Raw genomic sequence first — 23,475 nt, forward strand, 5'->3', positions numbered from 1 at the left:
TCTCCACATTCCCACAGCACTCGCGACGTCCGCGCCCTCGACATGGCGCTTCATTCTATTTTAGGGTATTTCCTGCTTGTTTCCTGCACACACAGTCGCGCGAGGCACAGCCCCGAGTGACCTGCGCACGAGTGGCCCGCGCTTCCAGCCGCGCCGCCGCAGGCCGGCGAGGGCAGCCTGAGCCGCTTCCCGCTCCCGCGGGGACCGTCGCCAGCCGGCAGCTCTAGCGGGAGGCCGTTCCACAGCGCGCCAGGCAGCCCCGCCACTTTCAGCACCGGCGCCTTGGGCGGGCTTTCCCCACCTCTGGGAGGCACGAATCCTCAAGGGCTCCTCGAGAGGGCGCCAGGGAGCAGCTGCGTGCGGACACCTTTCGGCCCTCTGCGGCCGCCGTAGCTCCCCCCACCCCGCCGGCGGAAACCCGGAAGTTGGGTGAAGACGAAGGCAGGTTCTGGACAGACGTAGCATGTCAGGGAGTGTTTACTTCGCCTCCACTTCTGTTCCTCCTCGCCCTGGTGCTGCTCCGGGTCACATACTCGTCCTGAGCCGGCTTCAGCCTCTCCATGCAGAAGTCTCCCAGAGCCATGGCCGAGTACTCTTATGTGAAGTCTACCAAGCCCGTGCTCAAGGGAACCAAGGCGAAGAGGTGGGTCCTGCAGCTCCGGGGGGAGCCTCCTCCGTTCTTTTCGGACGCACTCCACCCCCGCGAGTCCGGTGGAAGCCATGGCGCGGAGAGCCGGCTTTGTAGCCTCCCAGGCTTCGCCCTGGCCCTTGTCCGGGCTGGACGGAGGCCGGACCGCGGTTTCTGGTACCTGTGCAGAGAGGGGCAGCCTCCTGCGCGGACGACCCTGGAAACAGCATAGACGGGCAGGTCCCACGAGTTTGGGTCCCCTGGGGCATCTCTCCAGGCCTCTGCCTGGTGGGTCTGCGTTAGTCTGATCTGGTAGTTCACGACAGTAACTTCCTTTATTAGGGATTATTCTTTTCTCCATTGTCTCTTCCTGGAAAAATTATTGATTAATTTTTTCTAAGCTAATATGTAGAGTGAAACCAGGATGAATCACACAGTGGTTGAGGCGTATATGGGCTTTGACAGGGATATGTGCTCGAACCTGCACTCTGTCATTTACTGATTTTGTAATTTGTGGCAAATTGGTTAATATGTCCGAACTTCGATTTACTCATTAAGAGATCAAATATCTTTGAACCTCCGTTTGCACATTTATGCTTTCAGACCATTTGTTATACCTTTAGAAGACTGAGGATTAAATGAGAGAACATATATGCAGTAAGTAAATTTAGCCAATTACGAGGAGGAGGTCGTAGTGGTAATTTATTAACTGTTTAGGAGAAAAATAACCTGTGCACTCATATCCCCACTTCTTTTTTAACTGACAGATTTGCCTGAGGTTGACTGTACATACAAATATTAAGCATTTTCTCCTGGTCTCCGTGATAAACAGAGGTTTTGATATATTTAGGCGAGATGGAAAGAAAGTATCAAGGAGTGATCCAAAGCCACTGCACTTGAGAACCCTCTCGAGGAATCTGGCCTCATGAAGATGCCAGAATAAATATCAGGTATATCCTGAATGAATGTGAGATTTTTACTCTGTGAATTTCCTGTGAGGAGTGGTGAGTTATCTTCTGAAAACTTTATGATGAAAATGCAGACAAGAGTGTCTTACGATTATCGTAATAATCATAATTAATGCTTATATAGCACTTTGGATGTGCCAAGAAATTGTTGTAGGCACTCTGCACATTAAATTTTTTCAAATCGCTCTTGGTTTTTTTTTTTTTTATTGAGCTGTAATTCATAATTATAAAATTCACCCTTTTGTACGGTCAGTGGTTTTTAGTATATATTCAAGAGGTTCACCACTGTCTAGTTGCTCAGCATTTTCATCATCTCAGAAGGAAATCTCTTCCTACCCATTAGAGCAGTCACATCCCATCCTCCCCCTCTCCTAGTCCTTGGCAACCACTAGTCTGCTATCTATGTGAAATTGCCTATTCTGAATATTTCCTAAGAAATCATGCGACATGTGGCCTTTTGTATCTGGCTTCTTTCACTTATAACATTCTTGAGGTCCATCATTGTTGTAGCACTTGTTACTTTTCATGGCTGCATAGTATTTCATTGTATGGATGTCACATTTTATTCATCCATTCATCAGTTAATGAACATTTAGGTTGTTTCCCGTTTTTGTCTATTGTGACTAATGCTAGTGTGAATATTCTTATGTAAGTATTTTTGTGGGTGTATGTTTTCATTTCCCTTGGGTGTACATACTTAGGAGTAAAATTGCTGGGTCATGTGGTAACTCTGAGTTTTTGAGGAACCCCAAACTGTTTCCTGTAGATGCTGCACCATTTTACATTTCCACCAGCAATGTGTGAAGATACATATTACCTCTTAACCCTCACAATAGCCTTAAGAGTTAAGTTATTATCCTAATTTTTTAAGTGGGGAAACTGACTCACAGAGAGATTCAGTATGTTTTCCAAAAATCACAGAGCTAAGAAGTGACAGAATCAGGATTTAAAATCTGGCGGTGTGGCTCTACAATCTGCTTTGAACTCTAACATAATATGTACAAAACCTGAAGCAACTTCTCAGTACTGTATTTAAGAGGGCATAGCAATGTAAGTCTTCCTAAATCAATAATTTATAAATGAAACAGCTTAAAAGACTTCCACGTTTCAATCTTATGATATTTATTTATCATACAAATCAATATACCTAAACTCATCTATATAAATTATGTCCTGTGGTAAGAAGAAAAAGAGCAAAGATAAGAGAAAAAGAGAAGAAGATGAAGAAACCCAGCTTCATCTTGTTGATAAGTCAGTTTTCAGTGCTCTATTCTGAAAAAAGTTGACATTTATTGAGATCTCATTGAAAATATTTTCCTAGTTCGAAATTTATGATGTATTCATATTTGTCTTAAAGTGCTTAAATATTACCTACAGTTGTAAATTCCATTTATTCTTTAGCACGGTTGATGCTACTGATGCCTTTACTTCATTATCAGAACAGAGCACAGGAGAGAAAAATTACAACTCTCTGACTTAGTAGGCACCATTAGACTGCTTAATAGTGGGAGATTCTGATACATAATTTTAAAGGCTTAATGTAAATGTTATTCAACCAAATATATTTTACAAGTTATTTTCTTTGAACATGTATACATTTTAGTTGTAGAAGTCAGTTGTCTCTTAAACGAAGTATCTTCACAGGAAAAATTATTTTGTGAACTCTGAAATGAACGAAAATTTTAAATACAACATCAGGGTAGCCTGTAAATGATACTAGAAATAAACTGACCCAAACACACTTAACCAGCCTATTTTCCGTTTAGTTGTTTCCATACTTTTTTTTTTCTCTTTCAAAACTTGGCAAGTTGCATTTTGAATCTTCATAAATTATGGTAGCTTAAAAAATATATAAAATATGGAATGGTATAAAGCTAATGTTCTGGAAGAATCATTGCTTTTGAAATGGCAAATCAACAATTCTAAAATTAGGGTAAATATCTAGGGTAGATATGTAGATGTGGAATTGCTGTGTCAAAGGATAGGTGAATGTTTAACTATATAAGAAACTGCCAAAAATTTTCTATAGTGGTTGTGCCATTTTACCCTCCCACCAAGAATGAATTAGTGCTCCAGTTACATCTTTGCCAAGAGTTGATGGTGTTATCAGTCTTTTCTCCCAGTCTGAGTTTAACCTTTTCTATTTCTTAATGGTGGTTTTTGGATGGACAGCTTTTTTCTTTTTTTTTTTTAGATGGAGTCTCGCTCTGTCGCCCAGGCTGGAGGGCAGTGGTGCGATTTTGGTTCACTGCAAGCTCCACCTCCTGGGTTCACCCATTCTCCTGCCTCAGCCTCCCAAGTAGCTGGGACTACAGGCACCCGCCACCACGCTCAGCTAATTTTTTGTGTTTTCCGTAGCGACGGGATTTCACCATGTTAGCCAGGATGGTCAGAAGCTTTTAATTTTTATAAAGCTTAGTTTATTTTTTTGTTTTGTGGTTACTGCCTTATCTCTTTGATCTAAGAGATCTTTGCTTACCCCAAGGTCAGGAAAATATTCTACATTGTCTTTTAGAGGCGTCATAGTTTTAGTTTTTACATTAAATCTGTCATTAATCTCAAATTAATTTTTGGCATGGTGTAAGTTCAGTTTCAAGATTTACTTTTTTTTTTAACACCTTGATAGCCATTTGTGCCAGCACCACTGGTGTTTTCCTTTTGCATTAATCCAGTTTGGTATCTTCATAAAAAATCAATTAACTTTCCATGTATTGGTCTATTTCTGGACTCTGTTCTATTGATTGTCTGTTTTTCTGTTGGTATATTTCTCTTGATTGCTATAATTTCATGAAGTCTTGAGATCAGGTAGTGTGAATCCTCCAACTTTGTACTTATTAACTATTAACTTATTAATTTCTACAGTGAAGCCTGTTGGATTTTCTCAGAGAATTGTATTGAGTCCAGGTCATTTGGGGGAGAATCAACATCTTAATATCAGGCCTCAATATTTCATAATTTTCAATGTAGCAGTCTTGCATGCCTGTTTAAACATTTATTCTTAAGTATTTTATAATTTCACACTACTGTCAATAGAACTTTTGAATTTGATTTTCCAGTTGTTTGCTGTCAGCATGTAGATATGCAATTGATTTTTGTGAAGTGACTTTGTAGTCTGGTAAGTCTGTTTCACTTATTACTTCTAGTGGTTTGCTTATATAGAAAACTAAGAAATTTGCAATTATGTTTCCTGTGACTATCGTTTTACTTCTTTCTTTCTAATCCTTGTGTCTTGTCTTGCTTTTTATTGCTTTATTATACTCTCCAGGACTTCCATAGTGTTGAACAGAAGTCATGAGAATGGGCATAATTGCATTGTTCCCAAGCTTAGGCAGAAAGCTTTCAGTAGTCCACCATATGGTATGATGTCTGTAGGATCTGCAGAGAAAACCTTTATCAAAATGAGGACATTCCTTTTAAACTTTGTTTCTTGGGAGTTTTTATCATAACGATGTTTAATGCTGTCAAATGCCTCTTTCCGTATCTGTTGGGATGATCATACAACTTTCTTCATTCTGCCAATGAATTAAATTGGTTCCATTTTCAACTTTTAAACTAACTTTACATCCCTGAGATAAACCCCACTTGGTTGTAGTGTGTTATCCTTTGGGGTATTGCTAGATTTGATTTCTAGGTTTTTTTTTTTTTAAGGTTTCTATATTGGTGTTGATGGGAGATATTGGACTTTTCTATCCTTTTCTTGTAATGGCTTTATTTGATTTTGGTGTCAAGGTGATTTTGGGTGTCATAAAATTAGATGGGAAGTGCTGTCTCCTTCCCTGTTTTTGGAAATAGCTGTGTAAGATGGGTATGATTTCTTCCTTACGTGTTTGATAGGATTTACCAGTGAAGTCATCTGAACCTAGAGGGTTTTGTTTGGTTTGGTTTTAGTTTTTTGTGGGAAAATTAAGATTTTTTAAGAGATATTTTCAGATTTTTCTGTTGTCAGTTTTGGTAATTTGTGTCTTTTAGGAAAATTTCATTTCATCCAAGTTTTTGGATTTATTGGCATAAAATTGTTCAGAATATTCCTTTAATATCCTTTTAATGTCTGTAGAATCTAATCTGTATTGCAATCTCTTCATATTGGTAATTTGTGTTTTTTCTATTTTTTCCTGGATCAGTCTAGCTGGAGGTTTATCAATTCTTTATAAGATCATTTATTTTAGATCATTAATGATCTTTTAGTACAGGGGTATTCAATCTTTTAGCTTCCCTGGGCCACAATAGAAGGAGAAGAATTGTCTTGGGCCACACATGGAATACACTAATGATAAGCTGATGAGCCAAAAAAAAAAAAAAAGCAAAAAAATCTCATAATGTTTCAAGAAAGCTTATGAATTTGTGTTGGGCTGCATTCAAAGCTGGCCTGGGCCACATGCAGCCCTCAGGTTGAACATGCCTGTTTCAGTATTACTAATTTTCTCTTGTTTTCATTTTCTATTTAATTTATTTTCAATCTTTTTTTTCCTCCCTTTAACTTATTTTCAGTTTACTTTGCTCTTGTTTTATTGCTTCTTAAGAAGGGAATTAGATCTCTTTATTCCACTTTAGTTGTAGTTATAGTCAACAGATTTTGTTTTCATTTTCATTCCATTCAAAATATCATCTAGTTTTCCTTGTGATTTTTCTTGTCATGGACACTTGAGTTATTTAAAAGTGTATTGTTTTTAATTTCTACTACATAGAGATATTATAGGTATGTTATTGTTGATGATTTCTAATTCATTTATAGTATAGTTGGAGAACATACTTTCTTAGTGAATTTCCATGTACACTTGCAAAGAATGTGTATTCTGCAGGGTTTTGTTTTTTTTTTTTTTTTTGGAGATGAAGTCTCGCTCTGTTGCCCAGCAGGCTGGAGTGCAGTGGCGTGATCTCGGCTCACTGCAGCCTCCGCCTCCCAGGTTCAACTGATTCTCCTGCCTCAGCCTCCAGAGGAGCTTCAATTACAGGCACCTGCCACCATGCCTGGCTAATTTTTTAAATATTTTTAATAGAGACGGGGTTTCACCACATTGGCCAAGCTGGTCTCAAACTCCTGACCTCAGGCGATCCACCCACCTCAGCCTCCCAAAGTGCTGGGATTACGGGCGCGAGCCGCAGCACCCAGAGGTTCAGTGTTCTTTAGATGTCAGTTAGATCAACTGGTGGAGCTTGTGACTATGCACATCTTCTGTGTCCTTACTGATTTTTTACTCATCCTAAAATGTATCGAGAGTTATGTTAAAATCTCCAGCTGTAATTCTAGATCTGTCCACTTGAGCAGTTTTTGCTTAAAGTATTATGAAGCTGTCATGTATACACATTTAGGATTGTTAAGTCTTCCTTATAAATTCAGTCTTTCATTTTCATAGCATTTTAACCTTTATTTCTGTTAGATGTCTTGATGCCTAATTAAATTATTTGACCACCCTTTTGCTCCTGTCAAGCCTGGGCCTTTGTTCGTTTGTGCTTATTTATTAGGGTTTTGCCCGTAGACTTCGACAGTGACTCTTACTCTAAGGAAGGTTCATCCTCATGGGCCTCAGCCACATCTTCTAGGTCTACTTGGTGAGTTCTCTCCACTCTGCTGTGTCCCAAATTTGTGTGATCTCTGGCATCTCCAGTCAGCCCTCAGAAGTGCCAGCCACTCTGCAGAGGCCTTGTGGAGCCTGCCTACTCTATGTACTGCCCCCAGCCCTTGGCCCCAGACCTGCAGAGAACTTTTGCATACTCTTTTGAGGCCTCACCTGTATGTAATTCCCTCTTCTCCAGTACCTTATTCTCTAAACTCCCAGCATGTTAGCACTGCAAGACTCTCAGCTTAGTGACAGTGACATTGCCTCATTTTTGGAGTCTCTACCTCTCTCTGTGTGGCCAAGAAACTGCCATTGGACAGAAAACAGAAGTGTGTGTGAGATCTGCCTCCTGTGTTTTCCTGTTGTCAAATATCACAGTCCTGTTCTGCCTGTGTTCCAATCCCCGAAAACAGTTTTCTCAAATACTGTATCCAGTTTCAGTTTTCTGGTTGGTCATGGTGGGAGGGTAAGTCCATCTTGGCTGGAAGAGGAAGTCCTTCTGCGTCTTTTTCTCTTTGTCCTTCTACCTTCTTTTGCATTGTGGATTTTCTACACTTGCCGTATAAGTAAGCATGTGCCTGTTTGTGAAGGGAAAGAAAAAAACCTTTTAAATTTGTAAAGCTGTTCTGTTAGGATCTGAAGGGATTGGTAAATAGGATGAAAGAAATTCTGTCTTTCACATGGAGATACCATGTGTGACATTAATAAACACGAGCATGTCTGTAAGCAAAGAGTTTCACTGAGCTCTGCTAGATTCAGAAGCAGTTGAACTTACAACATTGTAGTTTGCAAAACACATATTTTATTTACCCAGGAACTAAAGCTAAGTCAGCTATGGGTTAATAGAAGGTCTGTGAAGGGTACTTAGACTACAGTAAGATTGGGGAAGAAAATTCCATTTCCAAATCTAAGATATATCATTCCTTTGTGCCAAGCACATAATGAAGGTAGAGATTTAAGGGGGCCCTTAGCACGGAAGCACTGGGTTAGTCAGAAGGTGAGGTGAGCTGTCACACAGCCTTGATGCTAGAATGAGGGTGCCCTGGTAGTATCTTATCAGCCATGACACTGGTGCATCGGGCCATTTTTTTTTTTTTTTGAGACAGGCTGTTGCTTTGTTGCTCAGGCTGGAGTGCAGTGACGTGATCATGTCTCAGTGCACCCTCGACCTCGTAGGCTCAAGCAATCCTCTCACCTCAGACTCCCGAGTAGCTGGGGCCACAGTCTCGTACCACCATACCCAGCTAATTTCTTAATTTTTTTGTAGAGATGGGGATCTCCTTTTGTTGCCTAGGCTGATTTTGAACTCCTGGGCTTAATTGATTCTCCTGCTTCCGCCTCTCAAAGTGCTGGGATTACAGGCATGCCAGACATATATAAACATTCTAAACTATGAAAATATGTGAAAAACTTTGTCATGCATTGTGAGACAACACAGCAGGAATATTTGACCATCTGCCTAAGGTTTAAAAGGAAATAACTTTAATCATGTGTCTAAATAGCAAGTAATATTTTAGAGTGGATTCTCTTAAATTCAGCTTGGGCGTCTGCAGCATATACACAGCTTGAGCTGTAACCTGATGTACAGACAGGGAACTTCAGTGCCCACTGTTCTTAGGATCCACTGCTTTTTCACAGCTAAAACCCCAGATGGCACCGTTAAGTATTATGTTATGTTACTTTAGTCGTTAAACATTTAAGCATACCTCCAAAGGTTGAATGTAGGCCACTTGCAGAAAATAGACAGAATGCTGACATTTAATTCTTGATGATACTGTGTTTAGCTTTATTCTTTGAAATCTCATTGAGAAAAAATACTGGCATCTGCTCAAAGTAATTTTTTCAGTTGACACTATTATAAGTAATGTCATTGTATCATTTCCCTACTTGGACAGAGTGTGAAAATTTTGAGGAGCTTTTCTGCCAGAAATTTCTTCTTCATTTGCAAAACATTAATGAGATATTATATTTCAGTGATTTTATTTAATATTAAGTGTACTTGGTGAACGTGGCATAGAACATACAAAATAAATCTAATTTAAAATCATTAACTATTACATGTATAAGAAAGACTTGCTGATCATGACACTGTTGATAGTGATTCTGAATGAAGCATTATTTATTTTCCTGAAAACGATTGTAGCTATAACTCAAGCATCTAAATTGTCATTAGTTGTATTGCTTTTTAATTGTCTTTAGCTGAAATTTTAATTTTGATTTTCTATTTCTCCATTGGTTTTGTATGTGTGTGGAGGTAAATTATACAGAATATAGAATTTGCCAGTTTTTCTATTTTTAAGTGTACACTTCAGTGGCATTTAAATACATGCACCATTTTAAAACCTTCCCACCAGCATTGCACAGGCTTTCAGTTTCTCCACATCCTGCCCAACATTTGGTTTTCTGGTTTTCTTAGTTTCTGTTTTTTGTTTGTTTGTTTTGATAATAGCTATTCTAATGGGTGTGAAGTGGTACTGCATTTTGGTTTTGATTTATATTTCCCTAGTGACTAGTGATGTTGAGTGTCTTTTCAAGTGCTTATTGGCCATTTGTATATCATCTTTGGAGCAATGTCCGTGTATATCCTTTGCCCAGTTTTGAATTGTGGTATTTGTCTTTTTGGAGTTCTCTATATAGTCTGGATATTAATTCCTTATGATGTATGTAGTTTACAAGTATTTTCTCCATTCTGTGGGTTGCCTTTTACTCTGTTGACAGTGGTTCTTGATGCACAAAAGTTTTTAATTCTGATAAAGTCCAGTTTGTCTATGTTTTCTTTTGTTGCCTGTGCCTTTGATGTTCTATAAAAGAAATCATTGCCAAATTCATTGTCGTGAAGCTTTTCCCATTTTCTTCTAAAAGTTTTCTAACTTTAGCTCTTATATTTAGGTCTTTGGTCTATTTTAAGTTACTTTCTGTATTTGGTGTTAGATAAGGGTCCAACTTCATTTTAGCTAAAATTTTATGTATTTTAAAATTGATTATGAAAAGCATGAAATGTTTAGTTGAACGGAAAATTTTGTGCAGTGGAATTAACTGAATCTTTAAAACCTTTTTATTATGGAAATATCCAAACTATTCCATACATAGAATATAATGAATCCCCCATGTGCCCAGGCCCCAGCATTAATTATCAATATTTTGCCAATCTCATTGCATTTACATACACACCCACACACACATTTTTTCCTAGAAAATTTTCAGTAAAATCACAGATACTATGTCATTTTACCCAAAAGTACATAAATGTACATTTCTTAAAGTGGTATGTCTTTCTCTCATCACCTGTTTTGTTCTTTATTTTTATACATTATACTATGTCATTATCAGACCTTGTAAAATTAACAAGAATTCCTTAATATGTCATATTCAGTTAATGATTGACTCATTTATACTCTAGTTAAAGTACAATTTAGGAGGAGGTTTCAGGATATTTTTTAACATTAAAATGTAAACTTTTATAAAAATTGCTAAAATAATTGTTGTTAGAGTCTAACATTTCTATTGGCAAATTGGAAATTAGTATACATAGACATAGATTCTGCTCATTTTGCTTTCAATCTAAAATCATAGTTGAGATTACTGGCCGGGCGTGGTGGCTCACACCTGTAATCCCAGCCCTTTGGGAGGCAGAGGCAGGTGGATCACGAGGTCAGGAGTTCAAGACCAGCCTGGCCAATGTGGTGAAACCCCATCTCTACTAAAAATATAAAAAAAATTATTTGGCCATGGTGGCAGGCGCCTGTAACCCCAGCTACTCGGGAAGCTGAGGCAGAGAATTATTTGAACCGTGGGGCGAGAGGTCGCAGTGAGCCAAGATCGCATCACTGCACTCCAGCATGGGTGACAGAGCGAGACTCCATCTCAAAAAAAATAAAGATTACTATGCTAGAAAGTCTTCCTGTAGAGGCATTTTTCAGAAATATTATGATAGGCATTGCCTCTGGAAAGCAGGCATGAATAGATGGCTGGGGTCCATCATGAGAGAGACCGTTCTCCATATATCACTTTGTACCTTCACACGTTGCCTTTTGTTTTGGTCTTTTTTTGAGACAGGACCTTGCTCTGTCACTCAGGCTGGAGTGCAGTGGCGTGATCATAGCTCACTATAACCTTGAACTCCTAGGCTCAAGTGATCCTCTTTCCCACCTCCCCAAGTAGCTGGGATTACAGGCATGCAACCCTATGCCTGGCTGTATGTTGCTATTTTGTGTTTTAAAAACCTAATCCTGACTGTGCTGGTAGTCGCATGAATCTGTGCACATACATGCAAACAAGTACATGTAAAACTGGTGAAATCTGAATAAGGTCCATGGATTATATCAATGTCAGTTTCCTGATTCTGACAGTGTATGATACTTATGCAAGATGTCATCATTGAGACAAAGCGAGTAAAGAATATGTGAGATCTTTGTATTACTTCTTACAACTGCAAAATGAAAAGTTTTTAAAACTAAGTTATAATAACAAAGAACTCTGTGTCAAAACTAAATTATAAAGTTGAAATATCAATTTTATTTTTTAGGAATCTGGTGGACAGTAACAAACTTTGGTGAAATTTCGGGAACCATAGCCATTGAAATGGATGAGGGAACCTATATACATGCACTCAACAACGGTCTTTTTACCCTGGGGGCTCCACACAAAGAAGGTTTGTGTCTGGAAGGGAAGAGGCTGCCACAAGTGTAGATTTTAGGACATTCATTCACTTAGGCCAAACTCTAACTAGTCTCAAACATTTTCCAAAGGAATGGAACCATTGCATTTGACTCTTCCATTTTTTTTAATTCCTTAATATTTACCGGCCATTGGCAAGTCTCTCTTTCTAATATAAGCATCTGAAAACATTCCGTATAGTTCCAGAAGAGTATCTTTGGAAATCAAAACAGCATGAATAATTAAAATAGTAAGTGGAAATAAAAAAGAAAACCTATTTGAGTCAAAAATGTTTGAATTTCTTTTTTATTCAGACCTATTACCAAAACTAACCTGGGTGCATTTAACAATTTGAAGTTTCCTGATTTTCTTTAGCCCATTAGAGGAAGCACTAATGAGATACGAAGTAATTAGAAGATAAAAAGCAGCATCATTTGGTTAGCAAGGCCATCCCTTGAATAAATGAAAGCATTTAGCTTTTTAAATAAGTGCTTATTTATGACTGTATTTTAAAACATAAAGAGAAGCTATCTCGAAAATTACTATATAAGCATTATATCACCCTGTCTTTCTCAGTATATAAAACTAGCACTGTAGTTAAAAGAAGGTAAAATAGATCTTGATTCCAAAGATACACTATTACAGTGACATCAGTATATCTGAATATTCTTACATTTAATTGCAGAAGAAAATAGCCACATTTTTAAAGCAAAATAATCTCTTTATATTTATAGCAAATGTCAATTTTATTTTCAGATGTTTTTTCTCCAATAGTTGATGAGTCCTCCAGAGCAGTTTACTGCTGGCAAATTATCTGATTCCAGGTGAGCTTATGTTGTAATATAATTAGTAACCAGTTATTTTAAAAATTTAATTGTATTCATTTAAAATTTTAGTATCTGTCTTACTTAAGCCTACAGGGTAATTTTGATATAAAAAACGAAATATCTTTTTTGAAAAGTAGATTTTGTGATCACTTTTAGTGGATTTCCTGTCAATATATAATGCTAGGCTGGAAAAAAGATATGTAAGTTAAAAAATGAAGATTAATAATTTCACACACCAAATAAAATAGATTAAAAAATCAAATAGTACAAAACTTGGTTCACTGTTGCTATGATATTTAAACTCACTGTTTGGAAATCTAGAGACAAACAGAAAGACTAAAAAAAGGAATATTGTTGAAAGCAGCAGAGAATGTTAACAGCATCATAACGACCAAAAGAATATTTTTACTCACTATTTTTACAGTCATTTTATAAGGTAACCTTCTTTATTCTTACCTTGTGCAGAAGTATAGAATGATTCTTTGGGAAAAAGATACTGAAAGTGAATTTACATATTTGTGTAATTGGTTACATTAACATGATAATGATTTCTGTTATATAATCATTAACATATAAAGGAGTAAAAGTCAATTCTGGCATCCCAGGGGATTCTCAGTAAGGTAAAAGATTAGAAATCATAATTTTAAAAAATCACATTTAGATGATTGTTTCTGTACTTTCTTTGAAAGTCTGATAAGTATGGTGAAAGACAAAGAATAAAAGCAGAGGAAGAAAAAATTCAGTAGTTTTAAACTGCTTTACAATTATAAACAAAAAAATATTATAAAGAAAATTAACTGACCAATGAGGAAAATATTGGCAACAATCTTAATAGGCAGTGAGTTCTTACTCTTCATGTGTATCTTGTATAGAATTCGTAGCACTGAAGACCCCAGTAGAAACATTGTGAACAGTCAGATCTTAATAGAAAAATGGACAAGGGACATTATCAGATAATCTAAAAACTAAAAAGGAAAGGAAAAGAAAAACAATTGTTATTCTAGTTAACTACTAAAATGCAAATTAATAGGATACTGTTTTTTTCCATATCAGGTTTTCAAGTATTTTTTTAGAGTCATAATGTTTAAAAAAAATCCATGATACAAAACATACTCTGTTAATTTGAGATAAGAATGTAAATGGAAGCAGCATTTTCTGGAAAACAGTTTGATGACATAAGAACTTTATACCGTTTGATCCAATTATTTCTAGGAATTTTCTCTAAGGATAAATCAGTTTTATGTATAGAATAGATGTAAATAGAAGTATTTATGATAAGAGAAAAAGTAAGTTTTAGTAATTTATTATTGAACTTTAAAGAGGTATAATTGAAGAATGATGAATTTTGAAAATATATGTTATTTAATATATAAGGTACAATGTTTATATTAAAGCAAAATATAAAACTAAATTTAAAACTGCACTGTCCAATATGGCAACAACTAGTCACATGCAGCTTTTTTTTTTTGGAAGGCACAGAGTCTCATTCTGTCACCCAGGCTGGAGGGCAGTGATGTGATCATAGTTCACTATAACCTCAAATTTCTGGGCTCAAGCAATCCTCCTGCATCAGCCTCCCAAGTAGCTGGTATTACATGCTCACACCACCATGCCCAGCTAATTTTTTAAATTTTTTGTAGAGATGGGGTCTCACTATGTTGTCCAGGCTGATCTTGAATTTCTTTCCTCAAGCAATTCTCCCATTGACTTCCCAAAGCACAGAGATTACAGGAGTGAGTCACCACTAAGCCACATGCATCTTTTGAACACTTGGAATATGTCCAGTCTGAAATTTTAGATATGTACACACCCACACACATACACATGTCCTGTTTTGATGTTCTATAATTAATTTTCTCTCAGTTTTTAACTTTTATCTATCTTATTAATGTACAGAATTGCCCTGAAATCTGGCTATGGACAATATCTTGGTATAAATTCAGATGAACCTGTTGTTGGGCGTTCAGATGCAATTGGACCAAGAGAACAGTGGGAACCAGCCTTTCAAAATGTAAGTGCTGTTATTGTTTATAAAAAATTCCTGTCAGTTTAACAGAAAGCCTGTAACAATCACAATATATTTAAAAAGAAAAAGTAGGATGCAATACTATAATACATTAAATTGGAATAAATCAATAAGAACATAGAGCCTTAAAGAGATCTCAAAATAGAGTGCAACAAAAATAGCATTAGTACTTTTGCCCACAATTATTTCTGTGTACCCTTATTGCCTAGATATGGATCTCATTTCCATTAAAGAACCTGTTAATTTTAGGTCTCAGAGTAGGAAAACAGAATAGTTCCTAAGTATCTTCTTTGTAGCAGAAATCATGGATGCTTTCAGAAACATTAGAGACTGTCAGCGAACAGTGGAGCTTGCTAAGACCAAGTTGTGACAATTTGTGCATAAAATAAATAATAATAGTTCATTGAAGTAAATTATCTCTAAAAGACTTTCAGTTCATAAGCTTAAAATAGTGTATAAAAAGAGTTTTAATATAAGAAGAAAAAAGATACCTTCTAATTCTTAATTTTAGTAAGTAGACAGTTGTAGTATATGGATGTTTTGTTAAATCTTTGTTGATACAGAATACATAATTTCCTTTTTCTGTTTGTGTAAGAAGTAAAGATTGAACAAAAATATGTGAGTGCTGAACAGTTTTTAAAAAGTAGATAATTATATCAAAAACAGTAAAGACTAGTGGGCACCACGCAGAACAAATAGAAGATAAGCTCAGCCTTTGAGTAGCAGCTTTGGTAGTATACAATAATGAACTGAAAATAGGAACTCAGCAATGTTTTCTAAGACGACAGATTAAACAAACATCCCACCAGAAAGAGGTAATCACTTAGACTGATTTCCTCATCCCCTACGATAAAATCTTAAGTCAGTGACTTGAAAACTATTTTGACCCAATCCGTTGAGAAATGCATTTTTACATTGCAGCCCAGCACACATACATGTATAACTGAAGCAAGAGTGGTACTTAACAGTACTTACTTATCCATGTGTTATGCACCTTGATATTTCTTATTCTCTTTTACCCCTTCCTCTGTGTATCTGTGTATATTCCTTCCCCCCCCCCGACCCACCCAATAGCATTCAGGAAACACTACATTGATTTCATTACCTGCTAATGTGTTGCAACCCCTTTGAGATGATCCTACTAGTTATGATGAGATACTTCTAATAAAAGTTACACCAGTAGAAAATGCCAGTATTTCATAAGGCCAGGATGATGACTTAGATAGTACTAATAATACAACACTTTAGGAAAGTTCATTTCATTTTATTTTTAGGAAGGACACTAAGTTTCAAAAATTTTAAATTTAAATGAAAGAGGGTCTTAAAACTCTATTGCAAAAAGGACTCAGCTGAATAATCCGTGGCACAGGTTTAAATCGCCTTAGACCACACTGCCATATTCCAGGGCTCACCAGGAGCCATCCAGATGAGAGACCACCCAGCCCTTGTGACTTGACTAAGAAATTAAATCCATGTTATCAGCAGTTTTTAACTGGATGTGATATAAGGTTAACATATTTTGTAATCATTGTATTTATAAACATTTTGTCTAAGTGTTATGGTATTCCAAGTTTTCCAAAAAAGTCAACCAAATACAAGTTATAAATAAACATTATATTTGTTAAGGGAGTTAAGCTAACCAAATTTATAACCCAGATATAGATACACAAGAAAATCAGTTTTTAAAGTTTTGTTTAATAGAAAGCAGTGTAATACATGAAACATTAAGCAACTAAATAAGTATATGAATATTTATTTTCACACACAAAACTCCCTCAGACATTGATTCTTAAATTTGAAACACCAAAGGATTGTATATACCTTTTTGTGTTTTCTAATTGTGAAGAAAATAAATTTTACTTAAAATGCTATATTTGAATAAAGTATGCATTCATGATTATGTTCTTGTCTTTAAAGTTAATTTTTCAAACTGAACTAAGTCAGTTTTATCTTCAATAGATCTTTTAGAAAGGAAGCAATCTTACCTTATCTAATTAGAATTTAGTCCTACTAGGAAGATACATTACAAATGTTTATTTTGGTAATCTTTGAATAGCAAAATGAAAGGTGATTTTGGTTTCCTTTTCTATATGTTCTTGTATTATAATTTTCAGGTTTTTTTCTAAGTTATTTTTTGTGATTTTTAAATCAGGGAGGAAAAATTAATTCAGTCTAAACACTTAATGTTTCTTCTACAAGAAGTATCTTCATGGCTATTTTGTTTCACTTAGGGGAAAATGGCTTTATTGGCCTCAAATAGCTGCTTTATTAGATGCAATGAAGCAGGGGACATAGAAGCAAAAAGTGAAACAGCAGAAGAAGAAATGATCAAGGTAACTCAAGGTAACGATGACATTTTATACCGATGACTACATTCACACATGCGATGTGACTGTATCTCTTTAAAATGTTAAGTCATCATTTACTGTCACTTTAAAGATTTAGTTAATAGCTTTTTATAATGTGGTGTTTCAAATAGACTCATTTTTAATTATAAATCCTATAGTTGATGGCTCGTTTATACAATGTGGTAGAGAAATGAGTGCATCTAGGAGCTACCTTGCCATTATCTCCATGGATTAGTATCTTTTTCTGGTAGTTCCACATGCTCTTTTTAGGCTTTCATGTTCTTGATTTCTTGCTTGTATTTTAAAATCTAATTTTTAAAATAGATAACATGTACATGTGGTCCAATATTTTCAAATAAAAGCATGTGAAGACATATGCCTGCCATGCGTCTTACTCACCTGTTTCCCAGCTCCTGTTCCTCTTTCCCTTTTTTTATAGCCTCCTAAAATTTCTTTATAAACATATGAATATATTTATAATTTTCAACTATTTTACACTAAAGGTAGCCTCCTCTATATTCTTCTTGACTTTGATTTTTTTTCCTTAAAATTGTATCTTGGGGAGTTTTCTACTATTAATTTGAATTTAGAAAGTTTTCTCTTTTTCTTGCTTTTCCTCTCTTTCTCTTTTTTAACAACCACATAATATTCCATTTTAGGGATGTAACTTTAGTCTCTTATAGATGGAAATTTAGGCTGTTTCCAGTCTTTTGCTCTTATAAACAGTGCTGCAGTACATAACATTGAATATGCATCAATTTGTAGATGTGCAGGTGGACCTGAAGATAAATTTCCAGAAGCAGAATTACCAGGTCAGGGGTATACACATTTGTATTTATGTAATGCTTGAGCTTCTGTGATGATAATCACTCTGTGAAACATAAAAAATCAAGACTTCTGGGGCCTTAGCCCTTACATTTTAAAAATATTTTTATTAGTAGTACCCATCTTCTTTGCATTAGGAGAAACATGAATCACATAAAACATTATTTTTATTTTATTTTTAAAATCCATGTGCATCACTAAGCTGGAAATAAAAATTCCTTATTCCAGGCTAAATTCCCTCATCCATAGTCAGACGTGTTATCCTTTGCACCAGTGGCCTGTGCCCTCCCTAATCCTACTGTTTGTTTTACATCATTATAAAAGTTACACAGACGTCTTCATATCAAGGTGAAATTCTAAATAATACTGTTAATATAACCTAGATAAATCAGGTAGTTAACTGGAATTTGATGAAAACATTTAAAGCTTAATTTTTTAGACTCACGAAAGCCACTGATCTTTAATGATAAACATATACCACGATGTGTCTAAAGAATAACTCCCGTATTCTTGACACATGGCTTTTCTGTGTCTTGGCATTCCATCCCAGAACTGAGCAAAGGCACTGATCTTTAATGATAAACATATACCAGGATGTGTCTAAAGAATAACTCCCCCTTCTTGACACATGATTTTTCTGTTTCTTGGCATTCCGTCCCAGTACTGAGCATCCCAAACCTTGCTTTGTTTTTCTCTGTTGAGAATCACACGTTGCATCCAGTCTGACCCAGATTTGCTCTGTAAGGCATTGTGGGGGCCAGAGTGGAAGGCTCTAAGAGAGGGTGCAAATGCCTTTTCTAAAATTTCCTTCGTTCTTATAATTAGAGCATAAAAATTTTTGTTACATTTTTCTCTACCAGTGTAATTTAAAAGCATCTATCAAATCACTGTATGTTCTTCATGTTAGATTTCCGGTCATATGTTTGATTTTCTTTTAGAATAGTCTTGATTTCAGATAATTTCAAATCTAAAGCTCAAACAATTTCAATCTAAAATGTAGGTATTTTCTTGGAGAAGTGAAATGTTATATTTTTTCATTGCATGCATCCGGCACATGCGTTGTAATCTTGAATTTCCATAATGCTCCTGTGAGGTAGATGTGAGCTCAGCCTTACAGACAGGAAGACAGCCTCTGACCCTCCTTACACCCTCGTGGTTTTTGTCATTCAGTTCATGGAAATCACGGTGATTTCAAGGTGTGGTAAAACAGGATGTGTACCCAGGCCCAGCTGACTCCAGAGGCCACTCTCAGTATTTCATAGCACATTGCTTCTCTGGAAACAGGTCATTGGGGAAATGCAGATGGGTTTGTGACTTACATTTAGTTTTATTTATTTATATTGTATTGTATCATGTTTAAATAATTTTTCAGCTGGATATCACAAAAGTGTTATTGAAGGCAACAATTGCAAATATATGTGCAGTGCTTTGCACTTATACAAAGATACAAAGATACACAATGATTGCATTTTTCACTAAAGCAATTTTCAGATGAAATACAAAGTTTTCTGGGTCTGTTTGGTTAGTCAAGTACTTGGAAGCTCTGAACAGTGATTATTTAGGACTGTTCTCGTACCATTTAATTGCAGGCTCTTCTAATCTCTGTCAGCCCTTCACCTTTATGACCTTGCCTTATCTACCAGAACACAGATCCCTCTTACTGAAGGTAGCATTGTGTTACAGGCCCTAGCAGGGAATGTTTTCAGGTCTGGGACCCCTCTAATCAAAACTGTCACAAAGATGTGATTGGCACAAACACATTATTTGTCATCACTTTCTAAGCAGCCCTGGAACTGGACTCTGGCCACAGAGCTCCCTTAGGAGACATGAGTCCTTACCATTGCCAATTGCCTGTTCTGTGGGTGATCCTAATTGTTGAATGCAGATCAATTAACTTATGTGTTAGTAAACATCTATTCAAACTTAGGAGGATATAAGAAGCTAGTAAAAGAGGTGGGTTCCAATTAATTAAGAACAAGTTGTTTACGGGAGGCTGAGGCAGGAGAATGGCGTGAAACCCGGGGGGCAGAGCCTGCAGTGAGCCGAGATTGTGCCACTGCACTCCAGCCTGGGTGAAACAGCGAGACTCCGTCTCAAAAAAAAAAAAAGCTTTTAACGTTGAAAGTTTTAATACTTTGGTAATAGTCTGTGCAATGTAAAATAGCTATTAAGCTTTGAATCTGATCAAATGAACACTTGTCTAATAGGGATAATTTGATCCTAGTGTATTCACTTGGAGGACAACATTAAATTACTTAATGATTGCTTTATTGCCTAGCAGGATCTGATGTGTAAAATGTTTCTGAAATAATTTTGTCTGTAGTGTTTCTGACACAAGGGCTGTGGAGGAAGCATGTGATGGCACTTACTCATATAGATTATATGTATGAAGTAAAAACACATAGCCAGAACCTGTCTTTTTCTGAATATAGTTGCTCAGTTAAGTTTTTCTTTTGCATAAGAAATCATCTCAAATGTTCTTATGTGATACGTAAAATGAGGAAGGTGGAAGATAAACATATAACCCATTGGATTCTCTTTTCCAGTATCTAGATTAGAACCTGTGCTGAAAGAGAAATCAAGAAAAAGGATGACATTCCAGAAGAAGACAAACGAAATGTAAAACAATGTGAAATCAATTATGTGTATGTATGCTTTTCCTTTTAGACCTACAGATTTGACAGTGAAGTGCTTCTCAAAGTGCTTTAAAAATAAATTACCTAATTATCTGGGGATGGTGGTGCATGCCTGTAGGCCCAGCTACTCAGGAGGCTGAGACAGGATTGTTTGAGCCCAGGAGTTCAAGGCTGCAGTGAGCCCTGATCACTACTGCATTCCAGCCTGGGCGATAGAGCAAGACCCTGTCTGAAAAAATGAAAACTGATAGACAAGAAGAGGCAACAAAATGTAGCCTCTAGGACAGGCACTGAGCTAAATGCTTTTCTTTTCTTGAGGGTTCAGTTTTCCTAATCATCCTACCAGCTCCCAAAGCTAGTCACTCGAGTTAGTCAATCTCTCCATTCATAGAATGGGCGTGATGCCAGTCAAAGGCTGTGCTATGGCCAGGACACAGGGGACTCCAGCCAGCATGCCCTAATAGAAGTGGGGCCTTGTGCTACCCAGTCAATGAGTGGCCCTCCTCTTGAGAGGTCACGAAGGTCATCTTTGTTGTTCAAAAGCTCCAACTTATTGAAATAAGTACAATTAGACTTTTTTTTCTTCCCCAAGATGGAGTCACGCTCTGTCCCCCAGACTGAAGTGCAGCGCCACGATCTCAGCTCATCACAACCTCCACCTCCCAGGTTCATGTGATTCTCCTGCCTCAGCCTCCCGAGTAGCTGGGACTACAGGCGCACGCCACTACACTTGGCTAATTTTTGTATTTTTAGTAGAGACGGGTTTCACCATGTTGGCCAGGCTGTTCTCGAACTCCTGATCTTGAGTGATCCTCCTACCTTGGCCTCCCAAAGTGCTGGGATTGCAGGTGTGAGCCACTGCGCCTGGCCTACAATTAGACTTTTATAATAAGTGAAAATTATTAACAGTATTTATAAATTTAATAGTAAATATGTATAATCAGAGTTTGAGGTATTTTTCAATGAAGACATTTTCTTTGCAGAAAGAAATTTCAGAGCTTCCAAGACCACAAACTTAAAATAAGTAAAGAAGACAGTAAAATTCTTAAAAAGGCTCAGAAAGATGGATTTTTGCATGAGACCCTTCTGGACAGGTAGCTATTTACTTATTTTCACTACTTTCAGTAGCCAATAGAAATGGCATGTAGAAAACCTGTATTCTTTTAAATTACTGTAGTTTTCACATTTTTGTCTTTATTTCTAATTGATGAGTGTGGCGATATTACCTAGAGAGGACATCATGAGTTTGGGAAAAGACTGTCAAGAAAGAATATCTAAAAATTATAACTGATTCTAAGTATATACTTTAAGAAATTCAGCATTGACTGTATCTACTTCATAAATTTATCACTATCTTTTTATAACTATTAGAACCAGAGTTAGAAAGAAGCAGTTTGACTAATATAAAAATTATGTGGATTCTGTTAGAGTAGTTCAGGTTCCTTAAAATAAGCATAGATCAACTAAAAAACTAAGTATAAAAGCTAAACAAGTGAAATTGAAGCAGTTTTAAGATTTTGAAGAGTGCAGGATGTTTATCATAGCACATTATTAATATTTATTACTCTTCCTATGTAGATAAGTAAGGTCCTAGATTTGCAACATAGAAAAACAGGTAGAGACCTTTAGCTGTGAGTGTACAAGTATAAATCAATTAAGTGACAGATTTTGATAATCACCAACCGCTCATTCAAGTCCTATGTTGCAAAGTTACTCTTACCCTTTTTATACATCACTTGATAAAGGCAATGTTTAATTACATATTTCCTGTTAACTAGCTGGTAGAGTTCATACCTAAAGTCAGTAAATAATGTTAAGAATTTTTTCCAGCTGAGCAAATGAATATGTATCTAGTTGTAAGAAATCTAGAAGAGGACATAAAATATAATCAGGATGTGGTCTCTAAAACGGAATAAGCTCTATGTCCTGTAACTTTTATCACTTTTAATAATACAGCATTCTCACCCTGTTAAATGGAAAGTTAAAGCACCCCTAAATTCCGGAATAATTAAAATTGCTATTTGGATTGAAAAAGCCCTTAGGCAACATTTATTGAATATTAGGAAATAACTTTGATAAGATTAGAATCAATTTTTTATAGAAACCAAATTTTAAAGTATACATATTTTAGCATAAGTGTTGTGGTGATATAATAACCAAAATTGAACACACAGTTTTAAAGCTTTTTATATTTAGTAGCAGTCGAATATATATGGCATGTTTTACATAGATTAGTTCTACTATTTTTCTTTGTTTAAACAGGAGAACCAAATTGAAAGCCGACAGATACTGAAAATGACTGGGATTTTTGTTTCTGCCTTATCTTTTTGTGTTTTTTTCTGAATAAAATATTCAGAGGAAATGCTTTTACAGAGTTCTTGAGTTGTTGTGAAATGATTGTTTAGCTAGTAGCTAGTTTAACAGGATTAAACAAGTTTAATCAGGATTCTTCATGTATGTACTTTTTAGCTAACTACAGTTTTTCACATGGAAATGAAACTTAGAGTACACACTTAACGTACCACATGATTTTTTTCTGGTTTTCCTGTCCTGAAGCATGAAGTGTACTGGAAACCAATTCTTCCTGCGCTACTTGTGGAATCTGTCTTACTGGTTCATAATCTTACGTTACTTTATATGATAGATGCTTAATCAGTGCCTTTAATAGGAAGTTAGAAACTCCCAATCCGATCAACAAGGCTTTGGTTCTACCTCCTAAGTACTACCCAGATCACAGACAATTCAAATATCAGAACTAGGGGCTGAGCAGAGAGGACAAATCATCTATTAGGGAGTGGGACAGAAAGTGGAAACATTGCAAAGGAGCAAGTAGGCTCAGAACAGAGGGGAGACTAGTACTGGGGAAGCTCCCTGCTGAGGACAGGTTAGCCACAGTGGATATATCTGTGACGCCTTTGTCCTCGTGGGCTGGAATGGAAGCTGATAAAGAAGTTCAGACGCTACGTGTTGCTTAGGTCTGCTTTGTTGAAGCCTGTCTGTTTC

The 23,475-nt window shown here is 36.5% G+C and overlaps 1 protein-coding gene across 1 annotated transcript; it reads left to right on the forward strand.

Moving 5' to 3' along the window:
* Nucleotides 1-419: 419 nt before the first annotated feature.
* On the forward strand, nt 420-22,846 carry LOC129471088 (protein FRG1B-like). Its single transcript, XM_063630516.1, has 9 exons — nt 420-643; nt 1,396-1,578; nt 11,680-11,805; nt 12,585-12,634; nt 14,534-14,648; nt 16,895-16,996; nt 20,390-20,481; nt 21,456-21,566; nt 22,735-22,846. The coding sequence occupies exons 3-9, from the start codon at nt 11,740-11,742 to the stop codon at nt 22,763-22,765; spliced, it is 567 nt and encodes a 188-aa protein (XP_063486586.1). The 5' UTR covers nt 420-643; nt 1,396-1,578; nt 11,680-11,739; the 3' UTR covers nt 22,766-22,846.
* The last annotated feature ends 629 nt before the right edge of the window (nt 22,847-23,475 follow it).

Source organism: Symphalangus syndactylus, chromosome 21 (genome assembly GCF_028878055.3).
Source record: "Symphalangus syndactylus isolate Jambi chromosome 21, NHGRI_mSymSyn1-v2.1_pri, whole genome shotgun sequence".
Lineage (NCBI taxonomy): Eukaryota > Metazoa > Chordata > Mammalia > Primates > Hylobatidae > Symphalangus > Symphalangus syndactylus.